Source organism: Crocuta crocuta, unplaced genomic scaffold (genome assembly GCF_008692635.1).
Source record: "Crocuta crocuta isolate KB4526 unplaced genomic scaffold, BGI_CrCroc_1.0 scaffold30, whole genome shotgun sequence".
Classification (NCBI taxonomy): Eukaryota; Metazoa; Chordata; class Mammalia; order Carnivora; family Hyaenidae; genus Crocuta; species Crocuta crocuta.
Window position 1 is genome coordinate 9,285,763 of NW_027528345.1, and position 10,505 is coordinate 9,296,267.

At 38.9% G+C, this 10,505-nt stretch overlaps 1 protein-coding gene across 3 annotated transcripts in view; it reads right to left on the bottom strand.

Moving 5' to 3' along the window:
• Window positions 1-244: 244 nt before the first annotated feature.
• The window catches only part of CCNT1 (cyclin T1), a 30,267-nt gene continuing 20,006 nt past the window's right edge, over window positions 245-10,505 (bottom strand). For 2 of the 3 annotated variants that reach the window (XM_077753284.1, XM_077753285.1), the window contains one exon: window positions 245-2,162. In XM_077753284.1, coding sequence (XP_077609410.1) covers window positions 753-2,162 — 1,410 coding nt within the window. In that variant the 3' untranslated portion in view covers window positions 245-752. The remainder of the gene's footprint in view (window positions 2,163-10,505) is intronic. The other variant, XM_077753286.1, reaches the window with a different exon arrangement.

Genomic DNA, 10,505 nt, shown 5'->3' on the forward strand with positions numbered 1-10,505 from the left:
GGGAAAATACCATGTTAAACACATGCCTCTTCCTTCCTTTATGTTCTAAAGGCCACACCGTGTTCTCTCTAGTAGACTGTTGGGAAGTGAAAATGGTGAGGGACAGGGAGGGAAAGATAAAACATGATTTTTAAACACGCATACTTAAAAACACATACTCACACATACACACTTAAAGGTCTCAACACTTCAAGTGGCCAGAGCCTATTAGAACTCAAGGCCAAAAGCCTACCCTCCNAAAATCCCTATCCCCTCCCCAATGATATAAAAAAAACTAAACAGATAACTTACTTTCTTTAAATTACTTTTAAAAGTCTCTTAAAAGTTTTTGACGTTTAAATACTTCCTCTCTTCTGATATATTAAACACCAAAAGGATCCACAACTGTTTGATAAAACCAACCCTCCATATTTCAGTCCTAGCAAGAAGAGGGAAGACATCAACTCTAATCGATCTAATTAGGATGTGGAGAGGCCAAAAACAGAGAAAGTACTCTTAATCCTTCACAGCTTAACACAATCTCACCTCTCTAATACCAGTAAAAACTATAATAAAATAGTTAAATTTCTGAGGCAGTAGATATAACAACCAAGCCCCTCTACCATCCTCCCACCTGCATGTCAATATTCATTTTTTCCTTAGTCCAAGAAGGGTGACATATTTCATGAGGGAAGTAATCTCCTTAGTCCAGAATCAGTAGTTTAAAAAAAAAATTGTTTTTAAGCAAGTTTTTTTCTCCTCTTTTTTCTTTTTTACTTAGGAAGGGGTGGAAGTGGTGGAGGAGGTTCTGATGGTAGAGGCGGGAGCCGGGGTTTGTCTGTATTGCCAGACCTGGAGGACATTCCACCACCCCGTGGATTCAGATATTCACCATAAGAATGAACAAATTCAAATGCAGGGGGCTGAGTGGGCTGAACACCCTGGGCACTGAGAAGGGAATGAAGCATATTCACAGTATCTTGATAGTCTATTGCCTGGGTTGTGTTGTGACCATTGGCCCCAGTGGGCCCTTTATCCAGTTTCATATGAGGAACTCGAGTTTTACAGCTGGGCTGTGAAAAGGGAAGACCACTTGTGTCTGAGCTATGCCCAGGCAACTGGGCCATTGTAGGAAGAGGAGGGAAGGAGAAATTGATGGAAGAGGATTTAGTACTCTTGGCAATCTTGGCTGGATGATCAAACACTGCCCCTCCAGTTTCTTCAGAGGGGCCCCTTTTACGAGTAGAACTGGAAGAGGAGAAAGAACTAGACAAGCTATAGGTTTTGTGTGCTAAGGTGCTTGTCTGGCTACTATGTTTTGGATCTCCTGGACGTTTGTTCCCAGTACCAGCTGGAAGCTGCGAGTGAGAGTGCTTGTGTGAGTGGTGATTATGATGATGATGATGATTAGATGGATGGGTCTTGTGCTTTTCTTTGTGTTCTCGGCCCTTTGTGACACTGTCCTCTACAGAATTGTGCTTGTCAGCTGCAGCGTGGACTTTAATGCGCATTTTTATCTCCTCTGGTTTTGAAGAGGCAGCTTTATCTGTACTTGCCACTGGGATTCTCATTTTGAGAGCTGCTTTGTCAGCCTTTTCCAGAAAAGGCCGCTCAGGGTTTTCTGAGCCCTCTATGGGCATTTTCAGAATGACCGAAGAAGAATGGCTATCATGGTGAGACAGGAGATTCTGGGCAGCATACGCATATTGTGACTTCACATTGGCCTCCATGTTCTCTAACTGCCTCTTCTGGGCAGCCAACTCTTCTGCATGCTTTGCACGATATTCTTTCAGAGACACTTTAGCTGATGGCACACTCTTACTATTCTGCTTCTGGGAAATAAATGCATTTGAACCATCCTGTTGCAAAGAATGATCAACTCCTATAAGTGCTAAATTCTCACTAGTCCGATGACCCTGAGCAGGTTCCAGTTTAAAAGGGGGTTGGGAGGACAGCCAACGTTCGCCCTGCAACATCTCCACATTGCTTAAGTTGCTGGATGACTCTTCAGTGGCTGGAAGGGAAGGCACTGCACTTGTGGTAGAAGAAGTTGACATGCTCATTAAACCTGCAATAGTTGTGTCTGAAGAGCTTTGGGAAATCATATTGAGAATTGTCTGCTCTGAAGTGTTTTCATCTGTTCCTCGATCATCTGCTTTTGTTTTCTTGGCAGCCTGGCATGCCTAGAATGAAGCAAATGACATCTCTTCACTTCAGGAAATTTATAAAATGGAAAACAAAAACGAAAAGCACAACCTAAAATGAGAAGACTGTGCTTGCTCCAACACTGGAAGTTTTGGATAGTGCCCAGGCAATCAGCTACTTTGAGATCAATAATTATTACCACTAGAAGTCAGATTTTAAAAATCTTCAGTCAAGCGTCACACAAACAGCTCTCAAAGAAATCTCTGCACTCCCATGTTCACTGCAGCACTAGTTACAACTGCCAAGATATGGAAGCAACCCCAAGTGTCTGGATAAGCAAAACGTGGTACTTACATACAATGAAATTGTACTTAGCTCTTTAAAAAAAAAAAAAAAGAGGATTCTGGGAAAATGTCAGAGTAGGAAGCACCAAGAATCTGTCTCCTCACCTAGAAAACAACTGCACTGGCAGAATCGGTCTGATGTAACTCTTCTGGAGTCTGTTGAAGGCTTGCAACTTTTGGGGCAAGCCTTTGACAGTAAATTGGGGTTAACATACATCAGTTTCATCTCTCAGCATATTAGCAACTACCCATCTCCTACCCCAGCCACAACGGAGGCAGCTGTGCACCCATTCCTAGAGTAGCTTGCACACACTTTGGGGAAGCCAGTACCAGCAAAAAAGACTCTATCCTACAAATACCAAGCTCTGTGCTCTGACCCCTGATTGCAGCTTCTGATCACAGAGGTACAGACCAAGAGGCAGGCAGCCACTGTTATTGCACCTCCCTCCACTGTTGCAAGCTCTTCCCACTCTGGCTAAAGTAAGTTCCAGGGGATTCCTTTCTCCTCTTCACTTTTTGCTTTTTATCCCCTTTTGGGAGCAAGACATTAAAAGGCAAAAGTAAATACAGAGAGATTGGAAAACTTTGACCACAGAATCCCAGGGAAAGGATCAGAAAAGAAGTGAGAATACCTTCAGTTTACACCTCAGGCTGATCCTCATCAGGAACATCATACAAAACCAAATCCACTCCCCATCCCAAACCAAAAACAAACAGAAAACCCTGGGAATTTGATTTATAGAGTTACCACATTACTAAATTCAAATGTTTGGCATTCAACAAAAAATCACAAAGCATTTGAAGAACAGGAAAGTATGGCACATACAAGGAAAAAAAAATAAATCAACTAAAACTGCCCCTGAAAAAGACTGATGGCAGATCTACTACAAAGACTAAAATAACTCCCTTAGGAGCACCTGGGTGGCTCAGTCAGTTAAGTGTCCAACTCCTGATTTCAGCTCAGGACATCATCTCATGGTTCATGAATTTGAGCCCCACAAACAAAGGACTCCTATCTCTCTCTCTCTCGAAGTAACATTTAAAAAAATTAAAAACAAGCAAACAATAGTCTATAACTGCCTTTATTTTCTACATGATTTAAGAGACTAACACAGTTTAAGGGAAAAAACACAATTATTAGTGTAAAAGCTAGTATTACTGTAACTTTGGTTAGTAACAAATCTTAATTTCTATATGCTGATGCATAGGAGCACATGTACCCCAATGTTCATAGCAGCACTCTCAACAATTGCTAAAACATGGAAAGAGCCTAAGTGCCCATCAACGGATGAATGGATCAANTCTTAATTCCTATATAACTTAAGAGGCTAATACACCTAAAACAAGTATTAGATTATGTTCTGGGAGCAGGTAATGAATGTTTAAAGATAACAACTCTGTGACAGCCAACAATCAAAGACGTGGGGATGCAGCTATAAAGGAAAGGAGTTTTGTGTTACTGAAGTTAAACCAACATAAATTCAAACTCGTATAACTTTATGATATCAAATGTAATCCTCATGGTAACCACAGAGAAAATAGCTGAAAATATACACGAAAGGAAATAAGAAATTTAAAATTTTCACTATGGAAAAATCACCTAAAAGAAGACAGTAATGCAGGAAATCAGGGACAAAAAATAATACAAGGCATACAGAAAACAAATAGCAGAAGCATAATGGTATCATCTATAATTACTTTTAATTGTAAATAGATTAAATTCTCCAATAAAAGAGAGAAACTGTCAAAATGCATAAAAACATATGATCCAACTATATGCTGCCTACAAGCAACTGAGATTCTAAGACCCAAACCGGTTGAAAACAAAAGGAAGGAAGGAAAAACATACACCATGCAAACAGTACCCAAGAGAAAGCAAGGGTGGCTAGTGGCTATACTTTTTTTAAGGTTCTAACTTTTTAAGTTTATTTTGAGAGAGAGGGTGTGCACATGTGCATGGAAGTGGGGGAGAAGCAGAGAAAAAATCCCAAGTAGACTCCATACTATCAGCTTGGAGCCCAGAGCAGACCTCGAACTCATGAACCGTGAGATCATGACCTAAGCCAGAACAGAGAGTCAGAGGCTTAACTGACTGAGCTACCCAGGCGGCCCCGCAAAGGGTGGCTATGCTTATACAAGACAAAATACGCTTTAAAACAAAAATGTTTTCAAAAGTAAATAAAATAAAAAAGGTTTCAAGAGACAAAGAAAGACACTATATATTAATAATAGGCTCAATAAGCAATGATAACAATTATAAACATTTACACACCCAATAAAAGACCATCAAAATATATGAAGCAAAAACTAATAGAATTGAAGAAACAAGACAGTTTCACACTAATAGTTCAAGACTTTAATACCTACCCACAACAATGGACAGAACAAGCCAACAAAACATAAGGAAACAGAGAACTTAAAATATAAACCAACTAGATCTAACAGTCATATATGAACACTCTAGCCAACAAACACTATAAACATTCTTCTCAAGTACACTTAGGGCATTTAACAGGATAGACCATATGTGAAGCTACAAACTAAGTCTCAATAGATTTTTATTTTTTAATTTTATTTATTAAAAAAAAATTTAATGTTTATTCATTTTTGAGAGCGAGACAGAGAGCATGAGCAGGTGAGAGACAAAGAGGGAGAGGGAGACACAGAATCTGAAGCAGGCTCCAGGCTCCTAGCTGTCAGCACAGAGCCCAATGCAGGGCTTGAACCCACAAACCGTGAAATCATGACCTGAGCCCAAGTTGGACGCTCAACCGACTGAGCCACCCAGGCACCCCTCAATAGATTTTTAAAAGACAGATAACATACAAATTAACTTTTCTGACCACAACAGGATAAAGTTAGAAATGAGCAACAAAAGGAAAACTGGAAAATTCACAAAATTGTGGAAATTAAACAGCACTTTTTTAAAATGTTTATTTAAGAGAGAAAAAGAGAACTTGAGCAGGGGAAGGACTAAGAGAGAGGGAAACAGAATCCCATTCAGGCTCTGCACCGCCAACACAGCTCAATGCAGTCCTCAAACCCAAAAACCATGAGATCATGACCTGAGCCAAAACCAAGAGTCAGATGCTTAACTACCTGAGCCACCCAGGTACCTCTAAACAGCACTTCTAAACAACCAATGGGTCAAAGAAGAAATCAAAAGGGAAACTGGAAAATACTTAGGGCTGAATGAAAACAAAAAAGCAACTATTAAAATTTATGGGATGTAGCAAAAGCAGCACTAAAGGAGAAATGTATAGCTATGAGCACTGACATTTAAAAAAACAATAAAGATCTCAAATGAAGAAACTAACGTTATAATTTGAGCAACTAGAAAAAACAAACTAAAGCCAAAGCAAGCAGAAGGAAGGAAATAGCAAAGATTAAAGGAGAGATAAAACAAAACAGAGTAAGAAAAATTAATAAAACTAGAAGTTTGTTGGGGCACCTGGGTGGCTTAGTTGGTTAAGCGTCCGACTTTCGCTTAGGTCATGATCTCACGGTNCAAAACCTACCAAGAATAAACCATAAAGAACAGAAAATCTGAATGGATCTGTAACTAGTTAGGAGACTGAATGAATAATAAAAAAAAAACCTCCCAACAAAGAACAGCCCTGGAACTGATTTCTTNTTTATCTGATATGTCATTTGCAACTATCTTTTCCCATTCCGTTGGTTGCCTATTAGTTTTGTGGGTTGTTTCCTTTGCTGTGCAGAAGCTTTTAATCTTGATGAGGTCCCAATAGTTTATTTTTGCTCTTGATTCCCTTGCTTTGGGGGGTGGCTTCACTAGTAAATCTTAACAATTCAGAGTAACACCAATCTTTTTAAAATTTTTTCCCAAAAGTTTGAAGAGGAAGGCACACCTCTCAACTCATTCTAAGAGGCCAGCTTTACCCTGATATCAAAGCCAAAGACACTTCAAGAAAACTAGGGTGGCTCAGTCAGTTAAGCGTCCAACTTCAGCTCAGGTCATGATCTCACAGTTCATGAGTTTGAGTCTCATGTCTGGCTCTGTGCTGACAGCTCAGAGCCTGAAGCCTGCTTCAAATTCTGTGTCTTTGTCTCTCTCTGACCCTTCCCTACTTGTGCGCGCTCTTGCTTTCTTTCTCAAAAATAAACATTAAAAAAAAAAAGGAAAAATATAGACCAATATCCCTTATGACCACTGATGTAAAAATTCTCAACAAAACACTAACTGAACTGATTAGCAGCATATTAAAAGGATTATACACTGTGACTCAGNGCGCCCCGAGGGGGATTCATTCCTGAAATGCAAGAATGGTTCAACATACAAAAATCATCCATGCAATATACCACACAAACACAATAAAGGGAAAAAAATACATGATCATCTAGATACAGAAAAAGCATTTGACAAAATTCAACACCCTTCATGATAAAAACAGCTAACAAACTAGGAATAGAAGGAAACTACCTCAAAATAAAAGCCATATACGAAAAACCCACAACAAATATCACATTCAACAGTGAAAAACTGAAAGCTTTTCTGCTAAGATCTAGAAAAAGGTAAGGATGCCCACTCCTATTCAACAAAGTGCTAAAACTTCTCATCACAACTAGGTAAGGGCCACATGGGTGGCTCAGTCAGTTGAGTATGTGACTCTTGATTTCAGTTAATGTCATGATTCCAAGGTCGTGGGATGCAGCCCCGCATCAGGCTCAGCACTGAGTATGGAGCCTGCTTAAGATTCTCTCTCTCCCCCTCTGCTCCCTCTCCCCTGCTCACATGCACACGCACTTTCTCTCTCTCTCTCTCTCTCTCTCTCTCTCTCACAAAAAAAACAGTTGAAGAACTAGGCAAGAAAAAGAAATAAGCATTCAAATTGGCAAAAAAGTAAAATTATCTGTTTGCAGATGATATAATCTTATGTAGAAAACTCCACACACAAAAAGTTAGAATAGATGAATTCAGCAAAGTAGCAGGATACAAACTCAACACATAAAATTCAGTTGCATTTTCATACATGAACAATCTATAAAGCAAATTATAAAAACAATTCTATTTACAATAGCATCAAAAAAAACAAAAACCTAATGATTAACTTAACCAAGGAGGAGAAAAACTTGTACAATTAAAACTGCCAAACACTGCTGAAAGAAATTAAGTAAGACATAAACAGAAAACTCATCCCATGTTCTATATTCAAAGATTTAATATTGTTAAAAAGTGAATATTATTACCCTAAGTAATCTATAAATTCAATGCAATCCCTATCAAAATCCCAATGATGTTTTTTGCAGAAATAGAAAAGGATACCCTAAAATTCACATGGGCTCTCAAAGGACCCCAAATAGCTAAAACAATTTGAAAATGAAGAACAAAACGGGAAAATTCACGCTTCCTGATTTCAGAACTTACTGCAACGCTACAGTAATCACTGTACAGTAATACATGTGATACTGGCATAAAGAGACATACAGACAAATGTAAGAGAATAGAAAGCCCAGAAATAAATCCTTGTAATATACGATGAAATGATTTTTGCCGAAGGTACTAAGACCATTCAATGGGAAAAGGATAGACTTTTCTTTTTTTTGTTAATGTTTATTTATTTTGAGAGAGAGAAAGAAAGAGAAAGACAGCTGCACGTGAGAGAGCGAGCAGGAGAGGGACAGAGATAGGAGAGAGAATCTGAGGCAGGATCCAGGCTCTGAGCTGTCAGCACAGAGCCCGATGAGGGGCTCAAACCCACAAACCAAGAGATCATGACCTGAGATGAAGTCAGACGCTTAACCCACTGAACCACCCAGGAGCCCCAGGATAGTCATATTAATAAATAGTACTAGGAAATCTAGATACCTGCAGGCAAAAAAATGAAACTGGGCCCTTACCTAACACTATATACAAAATTAACTCAAAAATGGATAAAGGACTTAAAACTCTTGGAAGAAAACACAGGACAAAAACTTCACAATAGTGGATTTGACAACTTTCTAGATATGACATCAATGGCACAGGTAACAAAAAGAACAATCTGAACCTCGAAATTTTTTTATTTTTCTAATTCAAAAATTTAAAAATCACTTCAAAAAATTAAAATTAAACATGGAACTACCATATTATCCAGCAATTCCACTTCTGGTTATATAACCAAAAGAATCAAAAGCAGGGTCTTGAAGAGATACCTATACACCCATGTTCATAGCAGCATTATTCACAATAGCTAAAATACAGAAGCAACCCAAGTGTCCATCAACAGATGGACAGATAAGCAAAATGTGGTACATGCATACAATGGATATATGATTCCACTCGTATGAGGTACTTAGAGTAGTCAAATCATAAAGACAAAAAGTATAATTGTAGTGGTCAGGGGCTGGAGTTGGGGAAGGGGGATGGGTAGTTATTTAACAGGTATAAAGTTTCAGTGTTACAAGATGAAAAGAATTATGAAGATGAATGGTAAGGATGGCTGCACAATGATATGAATGTATTTAATACTACTGAACTACATATTTAAAAATAGTTAAGATGGTAACTTTTATGTTGTATTTTTCCACAATTAAAAAAAAAGATGGAAATCCGGCCATCTGCCACAATATGAATGAATCTGGAAGGCCTTTTGCTGTGAAATGTGCTAAGACACAGAAAGACAAAAAAACTGCATGATCTCACTTATGTGAGAAATCTGAAATAGTTAAACTCATATATATAGATAAAGTAGATAGTGGCCTCGGGGAGGGGGAAAACAGGGACATGTTAGTCAAAAGTACAAAAGGTCAGTCATACAAGGTAAGTCCTAGAAACCTACTGTACAACATAATGTCTGTAGTTTAACAATATAGTACTGTATATGCAAAAATTTGCCAAAAGTAAATCTTGTTAAGTGTTCTATCACGTGCTGAAAAAAGTTAATCTATACCATTGCTACAAGGCAATTAAAAAAAATGAATCTGTGCATATCTAAAATCCATTCATGAATGTCTATGCCTTACAACTGCTTAGGACAGCAGTTAGTCCAAAAGCAAATTCCAGAAATACTGGTGAGGTGTCATAGGATTACCATGATGACCTATGTACTCTCAAGCCTCTCTTGAATCCCATTTTCTACAATTCATTGAACTCAGGAGAATGAAATGAAGTTTATCAATCTGGATTTCTGAGAATGCAAAAAACATTTTTAAACAAACTTTCTGACACTGAGGGGGAAAAAGAATGATTCCATTATGCATAAGTATGACTGAAAAATATCTGAAATACAACTTTAGCCTGCAATCTATATAAAAACAAAGTTCTAAAATCCATTTAAAAAGGGGCGCCTGGGTAGTTCAGTCGGTTAAGCGTCCAACTTCAGCTCAGGTCATGATCTCACGGTCCATGGGTTTGAGCCCTGCGTCAGGCTCTGTGCTGACAGCTCAGAGCCTGGAGCCTAGTCTGGATTCTGTGTTAGCTCTCTCTCTGTCCCTCCTCCACTCTCATGCTGTCTCTCTATCTCAAAAATAAACATTAAAAAAATTTTTTTAGGGGCGCCTGGGTGGCTTAGTCGGTTAAGCGTCCGACTTTGGCTTAGGTCATGATCTCGCAGTTCGTGGGTTCGAGCCCCGCATCGGGCTCTGTGCTGACTGCCAGCTCAGAGCCTGGAGCCTGTTTCAGTCTGTGACTCCCTCTCTCTCTGACCCTCCCCTGCTCGCGCTGTCTCTCTCTCTCTCCTAAAAAATAAATAAAACATTAAAAAAAAAAAATTTTTTTTAATCCATTTAAAAAGCAAATAATCTCAGGGTGGCTGGGTGGCTCAGTCAGCTAAGTGTCCAACTTTGGATCCGGTCATGATCTTGCAGTCTGTGAGTTTGAGCCCCATGTCATGTCTGGATCCTGCTTTCGATTCTGTGTCTCCCTCTCCACCCCTCCTTGCTCGTGCTCTCTCTCAAAAATAAACAAACATTTTTTAAAAAATTAAAAGCAAATAATGTCAAAGACAGAATGATACCAGCTCTAACCTTGTAACTCTATCTTTCCTCTAACAGAAGCCAACATTTTATGACTCAGAGAAGCCATATCCCCCACCCCCC